General features: G+C 38.3%; 1 protein-coding gene across 7 annotated transcripts in view; it reads left to right on the top strand.

Moving 5' to 3' along the window:
• Positions 1–27,789, top strand: part of apc.L (adenomatous polyposis coli L homeolog) — an 82,243-nt gene that overhangs the window by 30,359 nt on the left and 24,095 nt on the right. For 6 of the 7 annotated variants that reach the window (XM_018243443.2, XM_018243426.2, XM_018243435.2 and 3 more), the window contains 6 exons: positions 8,735–8,887; positions 15,866–15,950; positions 17,055–17,256; positions 19,180–19,288; positions 19,501–19,614; positions 22,047–22,133. In XM_018243443.2, coding sequence (XP_018098932.1) covers positions 8,753–8,887; positions 15,866–15,950; positions 17,055–17,256; positions 19,180–19,288; positions 19,501–19,614; positions 22,047–22,133 — 732 coding nt within the window. In that variant the 5' untranslated portion in view covers positions 8,735–8,752. 7 annotated transcript variants of the gene reach the window in all.

The raw sequence follows: 27,789 nt of genomic DNA, 5'->3' as shown, positions 1-27,789 counted from the left end.
GCCAAACGAGCGGATCTTTTCCCCGATATGCCACTAACGGCAGGGCTATATCAGGGGTAATCTGAACGTCCGGCCCTATGGTTGAACGATCGGATTACGATGAGCACAATGGAATCCGACGGGTCACTCGGGAGAAAATCAAATCATCCCAATCTATATCGTGTCCAGATATCGATCGGAAAGACCCATCGGAAGCCCCCATACATGGGCAGATTAGCTGTCAAATTGTTCTAAACGACCGATATCGGCAGCTTTATCTGCCCGTGTATGGCCATCTTTAATTTGGACCTGACTCCAATCTGTGATTCAGCTCTGTAGTAATGTTTTTCAAGGCTGAAACTTTCTAGCTGTCTCTGATATGTTCATACATATTTCTTATTTTCTCTTCTCAACTATATCTATTCACCTGGCTTTGTTTTCATAACATGTAATACAACCCATGGGACATTCAGCACAGACACGTATACTTAACATCAAAGCAATTTAAATATTAATGACTCAATACTTTGGCTGCAATTTATCTTGTATTTATTTGCACCTTGTTCTTCTGTTCTTTTACTCCTATCTAGGATTAAATATTGTTCTGTAGTATAATCTCTAATTATCCCAGTACAGTGCTCTTCAACTTTTTCCATTTAAGAGAGTGTGATTATGTGATTATTAAACATTCCACATATTCACGGTTCAGAGTCAATAGTCTTTTGACTATACAGGAAGCCACTTTTAGGGAGTTAATTATCAAAGGTCGAATGTTCGTTTTTTTTATACTTCGAATAAACTCAAATGGTATTTCTTATTTAGGAAAAAACTCGAATAGAGAAAACTCAATTCTGCGAAACCCGATAACTCAGCGTCCAAAAAAAAAAACCTCATAGTTCGAATTATTCGAGTTTTTGTACAAAACCTTCCAAAACATCTTACAGGCTATTAACATCTTCGAATGGTTTGAGGGACCTCTGCCATTGACACCTACATAACCTTGACAGATTTTAGATGGTGTATTTTCGGATTCAAGCTATTTCTAAGGTTGGGGTCTAAATCTCAAAAAATTCAAGGTTTTTGTAAAAAACAAACCTCCAAAAATGTTTTGACCAAAAAAATCAACTCAAATTTTCATGGAAAACACAACTCAAACCTAAATATATAACCCCCTTTTGACGTAAATTCAAAATCAAGTTTTTTTTTCACCTTTAAGATAACTTTTAATATGTTATCGAATGGCCTATTCTAAGCAACTTATAATTGTCATTCATTTTTCCTTTTTATAGTTTTTTAATTATTTGCCTTTTTCCGCTGACTCTTTCCACTTTTTTGACATGGAGGTCACGGACCCCATCTAAACAAATGCTCTGTAAGGCTACAAATTTATAGTTCTTGCTACTTTTTATTACTCATCATTCTGTTCAGACTCTCTCCTATTCATATTCCAGTCTCTTATTCAAATCAGTGCATAGTTGCTAGGCTAATTTGGACCCTAACTACCAGATTGCTGAAATGGCAAACTGGAGAGCTGCTAAATAGCTTAAAAATCATAAATAATAAAAAATTAATATTGGTTGCAAATTGTCTCAGAATATCACTACATCTACATCATACTAAAAGTTAATTTAAAGGCGAACAACCCTTTTAAACGTCCTATAATCTTCAGTGTTCGGGTATCCTGCTTGTATGTTTTAATCTCATCAAATGATTCATTTTGTGTCATTAAAATGATTATTACACAAGCCCTGCTGTTTCAGCCTCATGGTGATTTCTATGAAATATTGCGCATTGCTGACCACTGAGAATACAGTCAATGAAGTGTTAGGCTCAAAATAAATTCAGTGAGAGGAAATCTGCTGGAAATTGAGTAATGATTTCTGGCAGTGATGCATTCAGTGAATACTATTTTTTTAGCCCTAGCTAGAAGGAGTTTTCTTTCCTCTGTTAATGCTGTGTGACAGTTTTTGGAGTAGACGAACCAGGCATGGAGCTGTCTTAGCAAAAAATATCATGAGTGCCATGGAATATACGCAGTACTCCCATAGAACCCTGTCAGATTGGATTGCCCAGAGCTGTTTCACATTGTTTAGACATACACATATATTTGAAGAGGATTTTACCATGCACATGGATAATATTAAGCTTGTTTAAAATTCCTAAAATGTTTAAAGGGGTTGTTCACCTTCAAACAACTAGTTGGTTTCAGATAGATCACCAAAAATAACGACTTTTTCCAATTACTTTCTATTTCCTATGTGTGACGGTTTTTCTAATATTGAATTGTAAAGTGTAATTTCTCTCCTTCTGAAGCAGCTCTGGGAGGGGGGGTCGCCGATCCTGTAAGCTGTTCTAAATTGATACATTTAGTTGATACATTTGTTATCTTTGTCCCTGCTGAGCCGAAGCTCTGAGTTTCATTACAGGCAGCTGTTAGAATTGATACAATTGTTGCTAATACTCCAGAGATGCTGCTGAGAAATGTATCAACTTAATGCTCCAAAATTGTAACAGTTTAGAGTCTGCACCTGAATTACTGAGCTGCCAGACTCAAACACCAGAGACACGAACATTCAACTTTAAGCTTAGATTTTGGGAAAAACGTAAAAAATAAATAATGGAAAGTAATTGAAAAAAGTCTTTATTTCTGGGGAACAATCTAAAAACAAGTGAATGGAAAAAAGTGTTTGGAAGGTGAACAACCCCTTTAAGGGACGTGCAAGTGTTCAGTGGAAACATTTTTTAATTTAGCCCTATGCTGTTACCACTAGCACCAGGTAATTAGACCAAATGTAAAATTAATGTATTAAATACAAGAAAGCATCCAGTATAAATAAAGCACTTACAGTCTGTTCATGCCAAGGTAAATGTACTTAGGTCACAGCCATTTGGGAGCTGAATGGTGGAGATATTTCTAGGTTGGCATCCGAACCAAGAAGGTACTTTGTTTTATACTTTAGTCAAGCTATTTTGACCTATCCTTAAATGTATTCATAGGCAAAAGGGGTCCTTTCCTTCTGTTATGCCTGCCTTCAGCCATTTGTTTTTAAGCTATTTAATGTGTCAGAGTTATACGCAAGACTGAAATTACAAGGAAGGCTTTTGGAGAAGCTGAAGATTTAAGGAAAGAATACCTTGCCTTTCCAGACAAAGCACATTTTGAAAGGTGAACAAAACACCTTTGTAAAGTCATAGAAAGCCCTACATAAGTAGTAATATATTGTAATAATGTGATTACAATAATAAAACTAAAAAGGATATATGCTTCTTAATGTATGGGATGTCTCTAAGAGCAGCTTACCTTACAAAAAAAAAACTAAAAACTTTAAAAATACCCCTCGTTTTTACATGAACTCATTCAGTTGTGCTTATGTGTCTCTCCAATAAGGAGTTTTTATACTGTACAGGTATGGAGCTATTATCTGGAAACCCATAATCCAAAAAGCATATGGCATATAACTGTTAACCCGAGCAATTCTTCAAATTTCCATTTAGGGTATGATGTTCCAACTTACAGAAAGAGCCCATATCTGGGAAACCACAAGTATGCAGGATGATTGATCCCATAAATATTTATATATAGTCTCAAAATAGGGATCAACATTGTATTATTGTGCTTTGTAGTGTACAGATGTGTATTTTTTCCAAAACTGCTTTAGGAGCAGCATTAGATATGGTTCTGTTGATTGAATTGTAACCTATATACTTTGGGAGAGGCGGGATGTGTGATTGATAGTGACAAGCGTGGGGATAGTGAATTGCAGAGTGGGGGGGAGGGCAATCAAGGGTGGGGGCTTGCCTCAGATGCCCTTGCCATTTGCTCTGGCGCTGCAATTAACTTTAAATGTATTGTATGCATTTTAGAATGTGATATTTTATAGCTACATGAAAACATGTCATTGAATCTAGTCCATTAATGCAGAAATCTTGTCTTCATCCATCATTTTATGGTTTTTACTCCCTGATAGCCAAAAGGATAACAGAATAGCATTGGTTGAAAAAAAAGAAATGTGTTAAGGACCCACACGGGCAGATATAAGCTGCCGACAGTTTTAAGTCAGCAGTTTATTGCCTAGTCTATGGGACCCCCCTGATGAGCTTCCCTGATCGATATCTGGCCAATTGTCTAGCAGGCGGGGGTTAAAAATCCTATCAGATTGAGGACCGCATCGGTTTACTAAAGCGGTCCTTGATCCGACCGCCCGTATGCTCAAAGTTGTGATCCGATAGTTGTGCCCTGAACGTGGCCATATCGGGGAGAGATCCTCGAAAAAACGAGCAGACATGTATGGCCACATTAATTGCTAACATCTAAAGCAGTGATCCCCAACCAGTAACTTGTGGGCAACATCAAACCAGTCCCTGGATCAGCTTTGTGCTTAGAGCTAATTTCAGTAACCCTGTATTTTCTCACTTGCTAAAAAGCCATCCAACCCCCTTCTTAGGGCAGAGACACACGGTAAGATTCGGGGAGATTGGTCGCCCAGTGACAAATCTCTTCTTTTGGGCGACTGATCTGCCTTCCTCTGCCTTCCTGCCTGCTAGAATTAAAATCGCCGGCGGGATGGCACTTGTAGCGCTCAGTTTTCCGAAGTCTTCAGAAAACGAAGCACCCCAATTGCCATCCTGTTGGTGATTTACATTCTAGCGGGAAGGCAGTTTGGGGAGATTAAGTTGCCCCGAAGAAGAGATTTGTCTCATAGTAACTAATCTCCCCAAATCTGACCATATGTGTCTGCCCTTAAAGCTATCTAATGTATCTGCCAGTACAATGAATAGTTGGAGAGAATAACCACAGCTTTAGAGCTCTCACTGCAACAAACCATTTCTACTTTTTTTTGTGTTAACCACATAATGCACAAAAATGTTTTTGGGAAGTAAAAGCACCTGTGACAGATTTTGACTAAGCATTTTATCGATGGCATTTACAACTCATTCATTAAAATGATACACGTGAAGAAGACATGCTTGTGCATAAAAATAATAAGCAATAGTTGTTGGAATAGTGGTGGAATACAGACACATCCATAATGTTATATAACACTCAAGACATTTGGAACAGCACTGCAATTGGGAGGAAACCGTCAACATCACAATATCTCTTTTAGCCTGTCTCTATCTATGGGAAACAAACTGCCTAAAGCACACATAACCTACACTTACCCTACATAGGATTCCTGCTTTTAACTTGACAACTACCCCTTAATCCCAAAACATCATGAAAATCATGAATATTTCCTGCAGGGACTTGCGAAGTCTCAGAAAGATTAAGGATACAACAACATTTTGGAGGTTTTGCTGGTTTAGACATTCAGATTTTTAAATGACTGATGAGAATTTTCATGGTGCAGGGAAATGAGATTTTCATTCTATGAAGTGCCAGACATTTCTTGATATTTATCTACATCTACATGTGTATACTGAGAGTGGAGCAAGTACCTCTGAAGAGTATTAACCATTATTGGAAATACAGTGTTTTTCCGTCAAGATAATTAGTTTGAACCTCAGCAATTATCCACGTTGTGATGGAGACATGAATAGTGTTTGAATGTGAATTAGGGCAGGTTCAGGCAGTAATGGTAAACATAGTTATTTTTTTTTCTGATGTGTTCAAAGTGCAGTAATTAGCCAGTTAATATCTATCTGTTGACAACTTTGCAGCAGTGCAGGATTAAAGGCAGAGAGGGAATTAACCTTGAGCCTCCGAAAGAGGCCAGATAACTTTGGTAACTGATTTAATGGATGCTTTTTTGTGATAAATTTTGGGAGGCACATTTATCAAAGGTCGAATAACAAATTTATGTGAGTTTTTAAAAACTCCCATAAATTCAGAATTCGACCAATCAAAATGTATTAAAAATAAAAAAAATTGAATTTTTCAAACTCGGATGAATTAAATGGACCCGAATTAGATTTGAATTTTAAGAACTTGATTTCAGTTTTTTCTCTGGAAAAAACTCAAATGTCAGGAAAGCTGCAAACAACTCTAAATTGATCCCTGGACGTCTAAGCTGCATTCCATCAGCTGTTGCTGAACTAGGGATACACCGAATCCAGGATATGGTTCTGCCAGGCCGAACTGAATCCGAACCCTAATTTGCATATGCAAATTAGAGACGGGGAGGGAAATCACGTGACTTTTTGTCAGAAAGCAAGGAGGTAAAACATTTTTCCCCTTCCCACCCTTAATTTGTATATGCAAATTATGGTTCGGTATTCGGCCGAATCTTTCACGAAGGATTCGTGGGTTCGGCCGAATCCAAAATAGTGGATTCGGTGCATCCCTGTGCTGAACCAAGTAACTTTAGATGCTGGGAGATATAGTTTAATACCAGATGTATGTCTGCTGTTCCACATACAAGCACCATGCAAAACCCTCATTCCTACAGGCTGTATTAAGTGGCTAATGTGTAAATGTAGATAAAGAATAAACTAAAATGTAATTTCTAAAAAAGGAAGTATTTAATGCTAAATACTCACTGATGCCCCTCATGCCACACATCAAACTAGGCCTCCAGGATTATGATACACAGAGCCGTACAAATTACAATATTTAATCTATCATTTGCAATTTTCTCTTGCCTGCAAACCATGGCCTACTTTTGCACCAGTGAATCCCATTTGCCTTCAGATTAGATTTTCTTGTAGCTAGCGGTGCTAAAATATATTATTGAGGATTTTGACTTGACGACTAAGAAAAAAAGGTTAAGCTAAAATGCAATATGTACTTATTTGGATTTACCATTCACATTTTGTATAAATGGTGATTATGTGTGCATTGTTTATTTTACTCTAGATCTTTACCCATATATATATATGTATATTTGCACAAGTACAAGCTGTCATTGAAACTGTATTTTGTGTGCTAATGTAGCTTTATGAAGTCCTACATCAGACTTGCATCCAGCTTTAAAGGGGTAGTTCTCCTTTAAGTTAACTTTTAGCATGTTATAGAGTGGCTAATTCTTCGCAACTTTTCAATTGGCCTTCATTTTTTTTTTAATTTGCCTTCTTCATCTGACTCTTTCCAGCTTTCAAATGGGGGTCACTGACCCCATTTAAAACAAATGCTCTGTAAGCCTACAAATTTTACTTTTTATTATGTACGGATGTTTCTATTCAGATCCTCTCCTAGTGATATCTCTTATTCAAATCAATGCATGGTTGCTAGGTTAATTTGGACCCTAGCAAACAAATTGCGGAAATTGCAAACTAGAAAGCTGCTAAATTAGAATCTTAATAACTCAAACAATAAAAAATTAGAACCGACCAGATTGTCTCACTCTCTACTAGGGATGAACCGAATCCTCTTATTTTGGATTCGGCCGAACCCCCGAATCCTGGCCGAATCCCGAATCGAAAACTTGATTCAGTGCATCCCTACTCTCTACATCAGGGATCCCCAACCTTTCAAACCCGTGAGCAACAATCAGAAGTAAAAGGAGTTGGGGAGCAACACAAGCATGAAAAATGTTCTTGAGGTGCCAAATAAGGGCTGTGATTGGCTATTGGTAGCCCCTATGTGGACTGGCAGCCTACAGGAGACTGTTTGGCAGTACATCTGGTTTTTATGCAACCAAAACTTGCCTCCAAGCCTGGAATTCGAAAATAAGCTCCTGCTTTGAGGCCACTGGGAGCAACATCCAAGGGGTTGGAGAGCAACATGTTGCTCACGAGCTACTAGTTGGGGAGACACATGGGCAGATTCGAGGAGATTAGTCGGCCGGCGACAAATCTCCTCTTCTTCGAGGCGACTAATCTCCCCGAACTGCATTCCCGCCGGCTAGAATGTACCTCGCTGGCGGGATGGCACTCTGAGCACTTCGTTTTCCAAAGTCGACTGAAGTTTCCTCGTGGTTTAACCAATAGGGATGCACCGAATCCAGGATTCGGCCTTTTTCAGCAGAATTCGGATTCGGCCGAATCCTTCTGCCCGTCCGAACCGAATCTGAATCCTAATTTGCATTTGTAAATTAGGGGCGGGATGGAAATTGCATGACTTTTTTCAGAAAACAAGGTAAAAGTAAAAAATATGTTTTTCCCTTCCCACCCCTAATTTGCATATGCAAATTCGGGTTCGGTATTCAGCCGAATCTTTCGCAAAGGATTTGGGGGTTCGGCCGAATCCAAAATAGTGGATTCAGTACATCCCTAGTAACCAATCAGTGACTTGATTGGGGGGCACAGTTTTTATTTTTTTACTGAACTATTCCTTGAAGGTTCAGCACAGCATTAATAACAGGCTTGTTAAAAGGCGTGGGGTAGGGATAAATTATAACGAATTATATTATCATGTTATACTTCCCTTTACACATCTAAAATGAATACGTTGATGTAAGTCTGTACTTCTGCTTAGCTTTTTGTTTTGTGGAATATTATGTCTAGATTTCCAGTAATGACACTGACACTGGTACAGGGACATTTCTAGAGTACACTGTACTGTACAATGTGGGCCAGATTGTGATGAGGTGAAGTCACTGGAGGTCTTTGGCAAGCAGGGTTGTGTAGAAATTGGCAGAAAGCCCTTGTAAATAAACTCCTATAAATGTATAATATAGCAAGCAGGCAAGTAAGTGAATGTTGCGATACTGGTTAGTGGCTGTTTGTATTGTAGGGGAAATTAACCCATTTGTTTCTTGTGACTGCCACAATGAACATATTTTCAAAGAAAGCAGTAATTTACCTCTCCACTGAAAGAACTTTGTAAATCCTCTTGTTTGAAAAAAGTCTTGTATGATTTTGTGTTTCTGTGTAGGCCTGGGGGTAGCCCAGCATGGCTGCTGCTTCGTATGATCAGTTGGTAAAGCAAGTGGAGGCGTTGACGATGGAGAATACAAACCTTCGACAAGAATTAGAAGACAATTCCAATCATCTTACAAAACTTGAGACTGAGGCAACAAACATGAAGGTATGTTTTTTTTTTTCTTTTAGCTGGGCATAGATGTAAAGATTTTTAAAAGATCCAATCGTTATCGTGAGACCACGATTATCTCGAAATGATCGTTAAAATGTACAATGTGTCCATCAACTAAAAAGACCATTTTAGGCGATATTGCCAGGGGGATTGCACTGGGACCGATAAAGATCCTCGCTGATCAATTTTCTGACAGATGTTGGCCGAAAAATCGTAAGATGTTCGATCGTTCAAATCCCACTAACCGCACAATAATTTCGAAGGATTGCTCGGACTTTGCTAAATTCGGTCGTTTGGCAAGCAAAATCTTTGCGTCTATGGGAACACCTACAAGGAGCTAATCCAACCAAGCATAATGTGACAGTGGAGTGGCATTTAAAAGAGAACTAAAGCTTAACTAAACTACTAGCCCTTTAGCAGTGAAGATCTGTGCCCCCAAAGATGCCCCAGTAGCTCCCCATCTTCTTTTCTGCTGATTCACTGCACACAATCTGTGCTGCTGTCACTTACTGAGCTTAGGGACCCACTCACAATATACTGTAGACATAGAATATAAATGTCACCAAATAAGGCTGATTAGTACTTAATACAGATAATTACTACACGGCATCACAGAAACCAGTGCAGTTAGCATAAGAATTTCATAATCTACCCTGTAGCATTAGTCGCCCCGAGGAAGAGGAGATTTGTCGCCGAGCGACTAATCTCTGCGAATTGCAGTGTGTGTGTCTCTGCCCTAAAGGAACAGTAACACCTAAAGTGTTTTAAAGTAAACAAAATACAGTGTACTGTTGCGCTGCACTGGTAAAATTGTTGTTTGTTTCAGAAACTCTACTATAGTTTATATAAAGCTACTGTTTAGCCATGGGAGCAGCTAGTCAAAACTGAAACAAAGGAGAAAAGGCACAGGATACAGATAACAGATAAGCTCTGTTGTATACAATGGGATTCTTCAGAATGTATCTGCTGTGTCTCCTGTGATTGAATGGCTGCCCCCACGGCTACACAACAGCTTGTTTATATAAACTATTGTAGAGGTTTTTTTTAGGTTTACCAGTGCAGCACAACAGTACATTATATTTCATTACTTTTAAACACTTTCATTTTTTGGTGTTACTGTTCCTTTAATGTCCTCTTTGTGTTAAAGAGATGAAACTAGTATGAGCCGCCATACCTTCTACCTATTCAGAATGTAGATTTGGATAGTAAGGTAATGCTCTCTGAATATTTACAGTGACAATAGATATAATCGTTTAGGGTGGTGTGCTTTATTTCTTACCACTGTCCGTGAGTTGTTGTTTTTTTATTTTTTTAAATGTCTGTTTTTTTTTATTAAAAAGGCCCCAACCATAACTAAAATCATTTACTAAATAAAGACACTATGTGAAATTTCAAGAAATCAGATTTTTAAAACAGTTAGAAATCATCAGCTCACTATACCATCTGCAAAATCTCCCCTATCTCCACTATTCTATTTGAGACAGGCTTTTTGGATTTCACCGGCTCCTCCTACCTATATCTTCACAGCCAACTGCAGCTCTGAAATCTTGCACATGCTCAGTTGAAATTCTTTGGTTGCCTGGCAACCATTCTAAGCTATTTTCAAATAAGCCAAACTTCTGTGATAACTGCTGTTCAGTAGCTGCCACCTTCTGGAAGTTAGTGTGTGCCCTTCATTTGCATAATGACTTCACCAGCAGGGGACAAGATAGGGAAATCTTGTGATACTTCTAGTGGAGGAGTTTACTGAAGCTAGGCATTCTGGGTAGAATAATATGAGCATGCTTGTGAACTCTTTTACATATTATTGTCACAGTATGGACTCCCTCAGTGTGAAAACCCATTTGAGTAAGGGATTTTTTTTTAAAAAACTATATATGTAGTTTGATTAAATGTCATATTGTTAATATGTGTTTGATTTTAGCTGTGATAGGTGCCCTTTAAGTTAAGGTGGCCATACACGGGCCGATAAAAGCTGCTGTCGGCAGCTTATTGGCCCGTGTATGGGGGCCCCCGATGGAGATCTGGCCGAAAGTTGGCCAGATCTCGATCGGATGGGTTTAAAAATCCCGTCGGATCACGGCCGCATCTGTTCGTTGATGCGGTCCCGCGATCCGACCGCCCGTTTGCCGAATGCTAGGATCCGATCGTTGGGCCCTAGGGCCCACGATCGGATCTACCCGATATTGCCCACCTCAAGGTGGGCATATCGGAGGGAGATCTGCTCGTTTGGCGACATCGCCAAACGAGCGGATCTATCCATGTATGGCCACCTTTAGTTTTGTAGTATCTGTGTTCTCTCTAACCTGGTTAATGTTTTGTTCAAGACCTCTCATTACAATGTCTAGATCTATTGATATTGTTCCCTATCATGAGTTGCCAATTACTTTTTCAATCTGGGATTACATGCTCATGCTCCGGTACTGAACCTGAATAGTTTTAATCTTAAATCTGTCTGTATAACCTCTCTAGGGACATTATAGCCAGTCACACATTTGAGCAGACGTTGAGAAACCCTGGCCTGACTTGCATGTCTAAGAGTATAAAGCATTATGGAGAATTTGTTTATTTTTCAAATGTTTTATAAGAAAACCATAATGAACAATGAACAGATTCCAGACGTGGTTGCCCATTCCTGGCATAGATCTTGACAGTGGATGTAACAATGCAAAATGGCATTAGCTGAGCTTGAAGATTGTTCTTTATGTGTAATACAGGTATGGTATCCGTTATCCAGAAAGCTCCGCACTACGGAAAGGCTGTCTCCCATAGACTTCATTATAATCAAATAATTAACATTTTTAAAAATTATTCCTTTTTTTCTGTAATAATAAAACAGTACCTTGTACTTAATCCAAACTAAGATATAATTAATCTTTATTGCAGGCAGAACCAACCTAGTGGATTAATTTAATGGTTAATCATTTTTTGATAGACTTAAGGTATGAAGATCTAAATTATGTAAAGATACATTATCCAGAAAACCCCCCTTGTCCCGAGCATCCTGGATAACAGGTCCCATACCTGTATAAAGTTTGCTTTAAACTGCACATAAAAACTAGTCCCTTTACATTTCTGAACTTTAATTCCTAGGTACGGTATACCTGTATGTACAAGAGGTGCTATAATATAACATTTTCTCTTGTCTCTCTTGTATAGTTTCAGGAATAGTTAGGACAACAAATACCTGTCCTCGCACTCACTGAACTGGTGTAATATATTCAGATAGCTCTTACATATAGGTGTATTCTACTGAGCATATTAATATATTAATATATAATCATGATAAATACTGATTAAGACATTAATCACTGTTTTACTTTGATACAATGTTCTTTAAATCATCAAAATTGCCTTGGTCTCCTACTGGAATCTGTGTTCTGTTTATTGCAGAGCAGAAGAATGGTTGGAGTCTAGCTATCAATCATAGTTTGCAGAATCTTTCCTGAGAAGGTTCTGTGCTTAGCAATCCATGTCCTCAGCACAGATAAACATAGGACAGAAGATATGCATACTTTCTTTTCACCACCAACTGTGAAGTGTCAGCACATAAAGCTTCCAGCCTGACACAATGCTTTCAGCAGTGAGCTTCACAATGGACAGTCGAATATTTATGGAGAACCAAAAAAGCATGAGTGTTTTCTGAAGCATGTAAAAATTTTAAATTATTTTTCTTTCATTGGCATGTAGTAAAAAAGAATAGATTGAGTACATTGACATATATCATTTAGATGTTAACAAATGTATCTCCATCACAAAACAGGTCAATTGAATGCTACTAATACCTAGTAAGCACAATCAGATACCATAGACAGTCATTATTATTGGGCCTGTTTTAGAGCTGTGTGAGGTTTTTTATACCTCTAATGAACTCACAACTCAAATGGTTTCTAATTTATGAAAAAAGTAAAATCCGTGAATTCGGGGGGAAAAAACAGAAAACTCGAATTAATCGAGTTTTTGGCAGAAAAAAAACTTGAATCGCTCAACTTAATCAAGTTTTCATCCGAAACCCACTGAGAAAACCCCAAACATCATGAAGACTACACCCATCTTCAAATGGTTGAAGGTACCTCGGCCATTGACTTCTACATGACCTTAACAGGTTTCAGATGTACTATTTTTTGGGATTATAGCTATTTCCAACTTCGGGGTATAATAAAGCTCAAAACATTTGAGTTAAAAAAAAAAAAAACCCTTCAAAAACATTAGTTTTTCAGGTAAAATGAACTCAACCTTTGAAAAATAAACTCCATAATCTCAATATCACAGTAACTAGAAATCGCCTGCCAATCGGCTCCCAGTTATTTAGAACATTTTTAACATGTATACAGACATGGGTTTCTATAATAGACTTTGAGGTGCTGCTTATGATATAGTGGGATTGAGTCACCCTGCACTAAGAAGCAGAGTTTTGATAGTAGTACAATGATGTGAGTGTCCATGGACAAAGGCACACAAAATGTAGGGTAAGAAAAGATACTGGTGACAATATAGATGTCATGAACATGTTTGGGGGTGAGATGATATGTCAAGGTAGGGTAGGGTAGGGTAATATGCAAGAAATTGATCTGCGCCAGGGTTAGAAAGGCTTGTAATGGTTGGAGAAGACATGTAGATGTTGAGTAGTAAAATCTTTCTACCTTTCCTTTGGACAGATTATGGAGTTTATTCCTATACATGTTTAAAGTATTGGTTACTTTATGCAGATTGTATGTTTAAGCTGACATGGCTGAATTTACAGCGGTAGCATATTAGTGTATTACTGGCTTTGATAGGGTCGGTTATATGTCAACATAAGGGTGTACCTTGCTGTTTAAAGAAATTCCTGATTCTTTAAATAGTTCTACAGCCGATTGCCTTGCAAACATAGTTATCAGGAGGTCCAAAGCTGAATGTCCTGCCACTTAGCAATCTATGCAGTGTATATGCATGCCACCAAATACATGGAAAACTGCTGTTCAAGCACTCAGAATAACAGCTGAGGAGCAGAGAAGGAAAAAACACCTGAATGGGATGGTGATGTAGGGAGGTAGCATGTCACTGAGAGCCATGCACAAAGGGCCACAGTAAGTGCTCCTGCAGCCTGGATTCCTCCAAATGACCAGTTGTTCAAAGTCTAAAGAGATGCGTGTTACCAAGATTTATCTGGATTGTTCACATTAGATGAGCAGTGATTAGTAGAATTGGATGTTGGTAGGTTCTGCTGCAGGTGAAATGGTATTTTTCTCAACTAATGTGAGTGCTGCAAAGCCTTGAGTATAACTTTGAGTTGAATGTCCCATTCCCAGTTTCCTGATTTAAACGTCTAGTAAAATAATCTGAATTGACAAATTCATGGAATAATGTGATATTCTTTTTAAATCTATTGACTGAAATCTGTTTTTGCATTTATTTCTATTCTTACTGATCACATTAATGTCTTTGCTTACATCTATCAAATTACATAGTATCAGTTTAACAAGGACAATGGTCTGCTACTAACCCCCGCCACATACCGGAGTAGCATGCTGAGGATTCATGTAGTACTTTATAAGTGAAGTTATACAGGTATGGGACCTGTTATGCAGAATGCTTGGGACCTTGGGTTTTCCGGTTGTTGGCTCTTTCTTTAATTTGGATCTTCATACCTTAAGTCTACTAGAAAATTATTTAAACATTGAATAAACCCAATAGGCTGGTTCTGCCTCCCATAAGGATTAATTATATCTTAGTTTGGATCAAGTGCCAGGTATGGTTTCATTATTACAGAGAAAAAGGAAATCATTTTTAAAAATGTGAATTTTTTTATTAAATTGGATTTTATGAGAGGCAGCCTTCCTGTAATTCTGAGTTTTCTGGATAACAGGTTTCTGAATGATGTATCCCCATACTTGTACATAAACACACGCTTGAAGAAATCCTGGCTAAAAGTTGGTATGGTGCTTCCATGTGCTTGGAGTACAGATTGCACTTGTTCTCCATCTTACTGTACAATTGTGGTGCTTTATTGATTAGTTAGTTATTCTAACACAATTTATCGCTGATCATTATCCCATAGTGATGCACCAAATCCACTATTTTTGGATTCAGCTGAACCCCCGAATCCTTCGTGAAAGATTTGGCCGAATACGGAACTGAATCCGACCCCTAATTTGCATATGCAAGTCATTTAGGGGAGTGGAAAAGAGCGCCAAAAAATAATTCTGCTTCCTTGTTTTCTTACGAAAAGTTGCACGATTTTTAGGATTCCATTCAACCTAATCCGAATCCTGCTGAAAAGGGCCAAATCCTGGCCAAATACCGAAGTGAATCCTGAATTCGATGCATCCGCAGTATCCCATTTTATCATTTTCTATTAATCTCATCAATGAGATTATTTATTTGAGTGGAAATAGGTGGAAAATTGAATCTTCTGTTTTAAAAAATGGAAATGGTTACCATATATAAATGAATTAGAAATGTGTTGTGTATTGCTAAATGATCACCGCAGAATAAATGTTACTTAGGAGGAAATTTTGCGTGTCCTTGAAGGAATTGTACTTGTTAATATTCTTCTTTATTCAAGCATCTGTGATACTTTATCCACTGTTATACAGTATAATCAATGTGCTATTGTTCTATGCACAAGGTCATTGGAAAGAAAATCCAGCATTCTATTCCCTAGGGTCTTCATTGTCTTGACCGTGCATCATAGAGGACATAAAATGGAATTAAGGCTGTTGCTCTGTATTTTAAAGCATAATGCAAAGGAATCGGGAATAATACTCTAATCTAATACTCTAATCAGGAGTCATCGCTGCAGTATGGTGCCCTTGTCTCTTAATTTTTCTTGTGGATATTTGTATTTCAGCTTCAATTAAACATTTATTTAGGTTTGAGATATAGAATAATATAACATTTAAGTGACTTTTCGTCTTCAGTTGCACTTTTTGTAAAGTATGCAAAACGATAGCTACCGGGATAGTGATTGCACATTTATGTTTAATGCAGGAGGTTCTCAAGCAGCTGCAAGGAAGTATTGAGGATGAGGCAATGGCTTCTTCTGGCCCAATTGATCTTCTGGAACGTTTTAAAGGTAACATTGCTTTTCATTTCTCTTCAGTATTTCCCAAGCGCCTCCAAACCATACGCTTGCACTCTAATCTACAAATACCAACAGTACTGATAAGTGTTTCATTGAATGGATTGGTAACTTGGTTTCAAAGTACTGGAATCACAAACCATCTGCCAAGCTCTACCAACTTTGTGTATTTGTAAAGCACTGTCACCTTGTGGGTACATTGTACACTAGATTTATCAGTTTCAGTGGAAACCATGTAAGGTGCACAGTAGGGATGCACCGAATCCAGGATTCTGCCTTTTTCAGCAGGATTCGGATTTGGCCAAATCCTTCTGCCTGGCCGAACCGAATCCTAATTTGCATATGCAAATTATGGGTGGGGAGGGAAATCGCTTGACTTTTCGTCACAAAACAAGGAAGTAAAAAATTTCCCCTTCCCACCGCTAATTTGCATATGCAAATTAGGGTTCGGTTCAGTATTCGGCCGAATCTTTCCCAAGGATTCGGGGGTTCGGCCGAATCCAAAAAAGTGGATTCGGTACAACCCTAGTGCACAGCAGAGGCAAAGGTTGAATGTTTGCTAAATTATTAGTAAAGGGGACAAATAGTCACCCAAACAACTTTTTGTGATTGCTCAGAGTGCTCTTATCTAAGGGTAGGACTACACTGGGTTTTGCATCCGACAGTCTTGTCGCGTCAGATCAACGATGTGACACCATTCGACCATGCTTTCACTTAACTTATTTCTGTCGCATGCAATTTGACGCCTGCGTTTTTGCTCAGCCCGTCAGATCGCGCAGAGAAACACCCTTGTAGTCCTACCCTAATGTCATAAATTTGGAATAGTAGAGCCCCCTGATGTTCTCTCCAGCTGGCCAGACAGAATGCCAAAAACTAATTACTGGGCAGTAACCCATAGCAACCAATGGCTGATTCATTTTTCTCAGCCAGCTGCAAGTAGACATCTGATTTGTTGCCATGGGTAACTGACCAGGTGCAATTGTGCCCACATGCAGGGATTCCTTCTGCAAAACTGAATATTTCTGTTCGGTCCCCTTTGGACTCATCTTCCATTACTAATTTTTCTTTCTATTTGTTTGCCCCCTTTTAACTTTACAGACCTAAATCTGGACAGCAGTAATATCCCTGCAGGCAAGGCTAGGCCAAAGATGTCTATGCGTTCTTATGGAAGCAGAGAAGGCTCTCTTTCTGGTCATTCAGGTGAATGCAGTCCGGTACCTGTGGGTTCATTTCAAAGGAGAGGCCTTTTAAATGGAAGCAGAGAAAGTGCTGGGTATATGGAAGAACTTGAGAAGGAAAGGTAAACTGAATTCTAAAGAAAGTCTGATCCGAATGTGGATACAGTATGTGTTCAATACAGGCCTCTAGGGATATTTCAGAATTGCCTCCGTTTCTTTTACATACATTTAGAGGCACATTTATCAAGGGTTGAATTTCGAATGCATGTGAGGTTGTTTTGTTTTTTTTATAAACTCCCTTAAATTTGATTGAATTCGAAATTCGACTTGGGGAAATGAATTAATAAAATCGAATTGTAAAAACTTGGAAGAATTTAAATGACCCTCGAATTCAGTCAAACTTAATGTCAGGAAGGCTGCAAACATCTTTAAATTGCTCACTGGACCTCTTCTATTGACTTATACAGCTATTCCGCAGTTTTTAGGGTAGGACTACATGGACGTTTTCGGCACGATCCGACATGCTGCGACAAAACGATGTGACACCATGCATTCACTTACCTTATTTTTGTTGCATGCGTTTTGTCGCAGCAAGTCAAATCGCAACAAAAACATCCATGTAGTCCTACCCTTAGGTGCCAAATAGTCAAATTCGAATACTTAAAGGCCAGAGTATGGTAAATTGAATTTGAATTTGCTAAAAAAATGAATTCGAATTTTTAATCTAGATGATTCCCTAATCGAATTTGACAGTTTTGACCATAAAAAAAATTTGAAAGTTCACATTTTCAGTTCGACCCTTAATAAATCTGCCCGTTAGTCTCTGGATGGCTGAGTTGAGAGCCACGATTTTCTAAACTGAACCAATGCTCCATATAGAATACTTGTATGCGGACAGACAGAATTTTCACCAATATTTTATTTCATATTCACACGTGTTACTCGTTACCTTTCTGATTATTGGATGCTTGTTATTTCACTAATGTATATTAGAATTGCTGAGTAATGTTTGTTGTCTGACAGCCTGTTAGCAAACACACAAAGCAAATGACTGCATGTTAATGCATACTTTAGCTATTGGTAACCCAGCATGTATGAAATGAAAGTTCTTGGTCACTAGCTGTTTCTTAGCATATTGTTCTGTACAAAGAAAAAATTTTCATGTATATAACACAGTCACATCTCTTGAGTTGTTTTTTTGTGAGTAATACAGGTATGGGATCTGTTATTTGGTAACCCGTTATCCAGAAAGCTATAAATTACGGAATGGCCATCTCCCATAGACCCCATTTTATCCTAATAATCAACATTTTTACAAATGATTTCCTTTTTCTCTAATAATAAAACAGTACCTTATACATAAACCAAACAAAGATATAATTAATCCTTATTGCAAGCGGAACCAGCCTATTGGGTTTATTTAATGTTTAAATGATTGCCTACTTTACATGATTTTACAGAAAGATCTGTTATCTGGAAAACTCCAGGTCCCGAGTATTCTGGATTATAGGTCCCATACCTGTAGTGCATAATAACAGTAACATAGTTGGCAGTTTCTTCACTTTAATCATATATGGTTAGGTTATTCATGTATGATATTTTGATTAGTTTAATTTATTTTGTAGTAGCTAGCCACTATGAGTATCATACCCAGTCTTACCCAGTTTGCTCATTATCACTAATAGTACCATTAGCAGTGACATCATACTCTGTCTTATTTATTAATATTTTGATTATTTGGTTTCTTTTCTTTAATTATTTACTATTGTATATTGATTTACAGTAGTAGGCTAACAAAAATACACACACACACACACACACACACACACACACACACACACACACACACACACACACACACACACACACACACACACACACACACACACACACACACACACACACACACACACACACACACACACACACACACACACACACACACACTTCCCATAAATCCATTAGAATAGGTTTTTGTATCCTCTTGATTTCTTTACATTTCAGCAGTAAGCATCATTACACATTTATGTCCATCTGTATTCTAGGTTATTACTTATTGCTGAGCACGAAAAGGAAGAAAAAGAAAAGCGCTGGTACTATGCCCAACTTCAGAACCTTACCAAGAGGATCGATAGCCTTCCTCTTACAGAAAATGTAAGTCAGCTCTTTTAAGATCAAGTGTCTGTTGTAGTATTTATATCCTGTTTGATATTCATTTCTTTGTCATATTGCATGCCAGTGAAGCATTACACAAGCATATACATTTTATTTTAATATGTCTTTATTCATGCAATTCCTATTCCTTTTTTAAAGTGATTCTGTGAGCTGAACCCTTATCTCTAATGTTGTTTGGTGGATTTTTTCAGTTTTCCATGCAGACTGATATGACCAGAAGACAACTGGAGTATGAGGCCCGGCAAATCAGAGCTGCAATGGAGGAGCAGTTGGGAACATGTCAAGACATGGAGAAGCGAGTACAGGTAAAGCAATGTGACATACACACCTAAGTGAGGTTGTTGGTTGGACCCCCCTTTTTTGTTTTTCATCGATGTAATGGGCAACATAACCCAATCATCCCACTATCATTCATTCCTATGAGAATTGCCCGGATCTCCTGGTTCATTTGTGGTGCAGGCCATTCCCATCGTAATGATTGGAGGGCAATTCCAATTTTTTTTTCACTCTTGTTCGCCAAGCTGGAAAGCACTCAGACAACAAACCCTTTGAATCGTCTTGTCTGCCATTGCTTTGAAGTTTGATGGTATTTTTGTTTTTTGCATGCATGTTTCTCAGAAACAAAATCCCACAAATTGTTTCAAGTCACTTTTTTTTGTAAATAATAAAAATTACTTATTACTTTAAGGGAAGTTCACTTAAAAATCATCTTTTAGTTTAAGAATAAGTAACCCTTTTTGTTTTATCAATAAAATTACATTTAACAACCCTTAGAATAACATACCTTTCTCGCTGCATTTTGTTTTTTCGATTTTACAGCGCAAGCAGATGAAGCGCAGTTTTTAGCTGCTACCTTGCCCAGAGTGAAGCTCTTCCTTTCTGAGCCTACATTCTTTTCTGACTGTGAAGACATCTAAGTGGTGCATGCTGCACATACCTGACTGATTTTCATTGGAGCAGAGGTAGTAAGCATGCCCATTAGACACCTTATTGATGTCTTCACAGTCGGAAAGAGCTCAGAAAGGAATTGGCTAAAAGTGCTGCACTTCAGCTGCTTATGCTGTAGAATCAAACTAAAATGGAATGCAGGGAGAAAAATATGGGGGTTGTTTAGTCATTTTAGGGGGTATTATAATAAGTCTTAGTTATCCTTTAAATGTAGAAAATGATATGCTAAGGCAATTTACTATTTGTTTTTTTATTTTTTGTGGCCTTTAAATTACTTGTCACTAGATGTTTTTGTTGCAGAGCTGTCATTGTTGGAATTTTTACAACTCTCTGATTGCAGATGCATAATTACCCCTTGAACCAGGCAGCAGTTCAGTAGGCGGAATGAATAATGAATATTAGTAATTAAAAAAAAAAAAGACTAATAAATTAAAACAAGATATAATTTTCGGCTTCAGGCTACAAAGTGGCAAAACTGGAAGGCAACTAGTCTGAAAACTATAAAACAATTAAAAGGCAAGACAACTGAAGCAGTCTCTCTATTCCCCTACTTTTAGAGGGCCATGCCAAGCAGCAATAGCTTTCTTGCATATACAGGTTTGGGATCCATTATACAGAAACCCATTATCCAGAAAGCTCCAAATTATGGAAAGGCTGTCTCCAATAGACTCTTATCCAAATAATCCAAATTTTTAAAAATTATTTCCTTTTTCTCTGTAATAATAAAACAGTACCCTGTACTTGATCCAAACGAAGATTATTATTAATTTTTATTGGAAGCAGAACCAGCGTATTGGGTTTATTTTATGTTTACATTTTTTTTTTTAGTAAACTTAAGGTATGAAGATCCAAATTATGGAAAGATCCGTTATCCGGAAAACCCCAGGTCCCGAGCGTTCTGGATAATAGGTCCTATACCTGTATTTACAAATGTATTACCATCGGTCCTTGCACAAACAGATGCCCCACTCTGTGGCAGGTTGAAAATAAGTTTTTGGGCAACTATCTTAGGACAGGATTTAGGCTTTTTGTCTTGCTTGCATAATGAGTCTGCATGGCCGGGGCTGCAGAGCATGGTAGATGAGCCCAGCAGCCCAGAAACATAATCTCAGTGTTGGGGTAATGCAGTGTTCATTAAGGATAATAGGAAATGTCAAAAGGGACAGTGGTCTGATTTTTAGTGGTTTTTGGGCCCAAGTTTTCCTACCTGAGACTATACATTGTTTTATTACTCTAGTAAAAAAAAAAGCACTTTCCGACGTACAGGTATTTAACTTAAAACCACAGCAACCGTTAATGTGGTATGTTTTTTTTTTTTTTTCTAAAAATGAATGTGCAGTAATGTGCAAATAGTTAAACCCATTTCCACATTTCTGTAACTAGTTTCACTGATGTAATTTTGCATAATTTAATACTACATTATGTAACTACAATAGTAATTTCAAGGGGTTTATATTCACTAGATACCTGTTAGGAAATATGTCTGATATTTTTATATTATAGATGGTGGTAACAGCTACATTCAAATACACACCTACAGTTTTATGATGATGCTTCAGTTAATTGTCAGTGGAAAGATTTAAATGTACTGTATTTATTTGTGGGGCTATAGATGCACCAGATTTTGCCATTTCATATTCCATTAGTGAGTACATATATGTTTGACAGTGGGGATGTGTTTTCAACTGCATGCCAATGACAATCCAGACATTACTCATTCCCATAATCTTTCGTGTTTGAGCATTTGGTTATTACACACATTTTTCACTGGATCTTGTTCTTTTTGCAGACAAGAGTGGGTAAAATACATCAAATAGAGGAAGAGATATTACGTATTCGACAACTGTTGCAGTCTCAGGTGGCAGAGGCAGCAGAGGTATGTTAATACTTTGTGTGTTTTTGCTGTCTTAATATTAGAGTGGTAGTTCACCTTTAACTGAACTTTTAGTATGATGTAGACCATGATATTCTGAGCCAATTTGCATTTGGTCTTCTTTTTAATATTTTTTGTGTGTGTTTTTTTTATTAGCTTTTTGTTCAGCAGCCCACTATTTTGAAAATCAGCAGCCATCTGGAAGCAGCTTAAAGGAGAAGGAAAGTTGTTTAGCACTTGGGGGTGCCAAATGTTAGGCACCCCCAAGTGAATATATTTACTTGAAACCCCGGGCCGGTACTCCTATCAGCAGGAAACTGCACCATCCCGGGGTTATTCCAGTGAGCACCACAGAACACTCCTCTTCCAGCTTCTTCTTTCTTCAAATTTCCCGGGGCAGCTGCAGTAGAATGAAAAGCCGACTTTTTGTTAAAGTTCGGCTTTTCACTCTAATGCACATGTGCAGCCGCATGAAGAAAGGAGTGAAAAGCCGAACTTAAACTAAAAAAGTCTGGCTTTCCAGCTTTCAAATGGGGGTCACTGACCCCATCTTAAATTAACTGCTCTGTAAGGCTACCAATGTATTGATATTTCTGCTTTTCATTACTCATCTTTTTATTCAGACTCTCTCCTATTCATATTCCTGTCTGCTATTCAAATCAGTGTATGGTTGCTAATGTAATTTGGACCCCAGTAACCAGATTGCTGAAGTTGCAAACTGGAGAGCTGCTGAATAAAAAAGCTACATAACTCAAAAACTACAAATAGTGAAAAAAATTTAAGGCAGTTGCAAATTGTCTCAGAATATCACTTGCTACATCATACTAAAAGTTAACTCAAATGTGAACAGCCCCTTTAAGTTTCATTTGTTTTCTATTATTTTCAAATGACATTTGTGTGAAAGCAAACCTAGGCATATAGTTTATGACATTATGATTGCACATCAGTTAGTGTCATTGGCCATCCTTCTTCTTGGGCCAGTCTTTGATTTATCGCAGATGAGGACCCCATTCACAATGTTTAGAAGTGTCCTCCTGTGCAGTGACGTAGCTGATTGCCCTAAAGAATATACAGTCATATGAAAAAGTTTGGAAACCCCTCTCAGCCTGCAAAATAATTTACTCCACTTTCAACAAAAAAGACAACAGTGGTATGTCTTTCATTTCCCAGGAACATATGAGTACTGGGGTGTTTTCTGAACAAATATTTTTAGTGAAGCGTTTTATAGAGTTGTATGTAATTAAATCAAATGTAAAAAACTCGCTGTGCAAAAATGTGGGTACCCTTGTAATTTTGCTTATTTGAATGCATGTAACTGCTCGGTACTGATTACTGGCAACACCAAATTGGTTGGATTAGCTTGTAAGCCTTGAACTTCATAGGCAGGTGTGTCCCATCATGAGAAAAGCTATTTAAGGTGGCCAATTGCAAGTTGTGCTTCTGTTTGACTCTCTTCTGAAGAGTAACAGCATGGGATCCTCAAAGCAACAGATCTGAAAACAAAGATTGTTCATTATCATGGTTTAGGGGAAGACTACAAAAAGCTATCTCAGAGGTTTAAACTGTCAGTTTCAACTGTAAGGAATGTAATCAGGAAACGGAAGGCCACAGACACAGTTGCTGTAAAACCCAGGTATTTCAAGCCAAGAAAAATACAGAGGCGGCATATACTGAGGAATGGGAGAATGGTTACAGACAACCCAAAGATCACCTCCAAAGACCTGCAAGAACATCTTTCTGTAGATGGTATATCTGTACATCTTTCTACAATTCAGCACAATTTGCACAAAGAACATCTGTATGGCAAGGTGATGAGAAAGAAGCCCTTTCTGCATTCACACAAACACCTGCTACCTACTGTCAAACTTGGTGGAGGTTCCATCATCCTGTGGGGCTGTGTGGCTAGTTAAGAGACTGGGGCCCTTGTTAAAGTCGAGAGTCGGATGAATTGGACCCAATATCAACAAATTCTTCAGGATAATATTCAAGCACGAGTCACAAAATTTAAGTCACGCAGGGGTTGGATATTCCAACAAGAAAATGACCCTACTAACACACTTCGAAATCTACAAAGGCATTTATGCAGATGGAGAAGTACAATATTCTGGAATGGCCGTCACAGCCCCCTGACTTGAATATCATCGAAAATCTATGTGATGATTTGAAGCAGGCTGTCCATGCTAGACAGCCATCAAATTTAACTGAGCTGGAGAGATATTGTGTTTTTTGCACAAATAAACGTTTAAATCAATGATCGGTGTGCTGCTGCAGCAAATCATTTTGTTGGGATTCTAGAGGCTGTTATATTTGCATATACATTTTGCATATGCAAAAGGAGGCTCAACTAAGTATTGATGTAATATCTCTGTTGGGGTGCCCAAATTTATGCACCTGTCTAATTTTGTTATGATGCATGTTGCATATTTTTTGTTAATCCATTAAACTTTGTCACTGCTGAAATACCATAATGCATGTTATATATTAAAAGGAAGTTGCTACTTTGAAAGCTTCTTATTTATTTTACTGCTAAATGCACTGCATATGGCAAATACTGTTGCTGTCAGGGAATTGGCTATAGGTGAAATGTAGCATTTTGACTCCCATGGTTCTCACTGAGACAATCTAGGGAGTCAAAATGCAATGTGTTCTATAGACAATTTTTTAATAACATGTCACTGCTCAAGTTCCAGGCACATAATCATTAGCTAATGTAAAGTCAAAGTCACACAGTTTCTCATGTCTGTCTGTCTAACAGGCCCATACAGCAGACATGGCTCTCTGAAGCTTTGCAGTAAATGACTTCAATTCTGACTTGGAAATGGTGCTCTTCTTGGTGGTAGTTTTGTGTCCAATTGTTTTGATGGTTACTATTTGTAATTGTGATCAAAAGTTAAGTTCTGTAGTTCCTTTCACTTAACAAAAGTTAAGTCTAGCTTGAGTCACAGCATGTGAAAGTGCAACACATCTATTCAAGCTAAAGGCTGTATATTAGTGCCAGTCTCGCTTGGCACAGTGACATTTAAGTTTGGTTACATCCGCTTAATGCCTTTGACAGTTTGGATGATAGTGATTCTGTTTCTAAATTTAGCTGCATAATGAGTGCTTTATTAAATCACATGGCAAATGGGGCAGCCTGAGGGTGAACACATGGCTGGGTTATCATGAATATCTGTATAGATAACTTTGTGGAACCATGTAACAGAACAGTCAAGTGAGCCTTTAAGTACAGTTTTGCCTTTATGTTCTGTTTCTTTTTATTATTTAGGTGTGCATAGCTTGTTGTACTATTTACAAGTTGTGCTATTTACTATTTACGAGTTCTTTGCACAGTGCTCAAATGGATGTTAAATTGAGCACTATTATTTACAAAGGTACTTACAAGCGCATGTAGTGTTCTTTGATGAATTGTGCACATGGAAACAGGCATTCATTTGCACTGGTGCATCACCCGCTAGATGTGACTGACACTACTTAGTGGCATCTGCAATGACATTAGCATTAAAATCGGCATTGTGGCTAAAAACACAGTGATCTGTGTATGGAGTTTGCATGTTTCCTATGTGAACCCTCAATACCTGGGCCGAAGCATTGTATTTTCCTTACAAACACTGGACAGTAACCCATGGCAACCAGTCAAGTATTTGCTTTTATTGATTTACCTGTATCTGGCTCCGTGTATCTGCACTCAGACCAAGTGTGAAGTAGCAGATGCCCTCCCCTAACCCACTGTCCAACTACTATCCAGTAGGACGACAAGATTATGCATCTAGACCAGGGTCCCCAACATTTTATTTTACCCTTGAGCCACATTCAATTGTAAAAAGAGCAATACAAGCATGAGCAAAGCTTGTGGGGAGCAAAAAAAGGCTGTAATTGGCTATTTTGTAGCCCCTATGTGGACTGGCAGTGTACAGAAGGATCTGTTTAGCAGTACGTCTAGTTTTTATCCAACCAAAACTTGCCTCCAAGCCTAGAATTGAAAAATAAACCCCTGAATTGAGGCCACTGGGAGCAACATCCAAGGGGTTGGTGAGTAACATGTTGCTTGTGAGCCACTTGATGGGGCATCACTGGCCTAGACTGTGAGCTACATACCACGGTGTGTGGCCAGTAAACTATGACTATATCAGTACAAGTATGTCCACTATATATTTTCCAATTATTTGAAAACTAGTTATCTAGAAAGCTCGACAAAACAGAAGTGAACTTTGTCATCGTGTCCTGCTGAGACAAACATTTATTCCTGGTTGAGTTCCTTGTTCTTTATGGTAGCTAAACCAGCATACATCCATGTTAGCGGCAAAGCAGTCAATTGTTTTTTGTTTTTTTTCTCATTTGGGTAAGGGCACACGGGGAGATTCGGGGAGATTGGTCGCCTCAGCGGCAAATTGCCTTTTCTTCAGGGCGACAAATTCCTCCCAAACTGCCTTTCCATACCTTCTCGCTGGCTATAATGAAAAATCGCCAGCGGTATGGCACTCGCGGCGCTTCGTTTTCTGAAGCTGCCCAAAGTTTCCTTGTGAGGCAACTTCGGAAAACGAAGTGCCGCGTGTGCCATACCACTGGCGATTTTTCATTATAGGTGGCGGGAAGGCAGTTCAGGGAGATTGTCGTCCTGAAGAAGATGCGATTTGTCGATGCGGCAACTAATCTCCCCGTGTGCCCTTAACCGGAAATCCTGGTCCTCCACTTAAGTAATTGGTCTGCTTTACATTTTATAGTGTTATTAGAAATTTAAAAAAAACAAAAAAAAAATAAAAATGCCCCACTGATTCTTGCACTTTAGACTGCGCTAGATTCAAAAGAGGTGGGTGAGGGGAGACACATACTCGCTGCACACTGAGCTTCAGATGAAAAGTGCAGAGCGAAGTGGGGAGGGGGGGGGGAATTCTCTGTGGATGAGCACCAAGGCATGCTCTCTGGAATCATAATTGACCCCTCATATTCCTAGAATGTACTACATACACAGTGCTGTGCATTTTTACAGTACAGTACATACAACAATATGATCTATTATCTGGAATGCTTGGAACCTGAGGTTTTCTGGATAAGGGATCCCATACCTTTATTGCAATAAACCAAATATAAAATATGTTAGATAACCAGATAAATTAGCAGATGTTAAGAGACAGACGGAAGAAGGGTCACTGCCCTGTAGATCTTAAAGTTTAATGTGAAATGAATGACATAATGGGGGCCATTTATCAACACTGGGCAAAATTGCCCATGGGCAGTTACCCACAGCAACCAAACACATTGCTGCATTCATTGTTCTACATGCAGTTGCCTGAAAAAAAGCCAAGCACTGATTGGTTGCTATGGGTTACTGCCCATGGGCACATTTGCCCAGTGTTGATAAATGAGCCACACTTTACCTTAGAATAACTCACTATAACTGATTCTACTTCGCTATATGATGGTGGTAGTTAAGATCCTGTTGGGAATTCACTGCTATCTATTGGTTTGTTTCACATTTCATTAAAAAGCAGAGTTGCTAGTATGAAAGAGCAAATATACATTCCACTGATGTCTCTGTATGTTATTTCTGATTCCCGATTAAACGAAGTGCCATTGTTCTCTCTGCCTTTGCAGCATTTATTGCGCTATTACCTGGTGCTTGTGCACTGCTGAACAAATGTAGCGTGAAAGATGCATGAGG

This window comes from Xenopus laevis, chromosome 1L (assembly GCF_017654675.1).
Source record: "Xenopus laevis strain J_2021 chromosome 1L, Xenopus_laevis_v10.1, whole genome shotgun sequence".
NCBI lineage: Eukaryota > Metazoa > Chordata > Amphibia > Anura > Pipidae > Xenopus > Xenopus laevis.
This window is presented reverse-complemented; position numbering and strand designations above follow the sequence as displayed.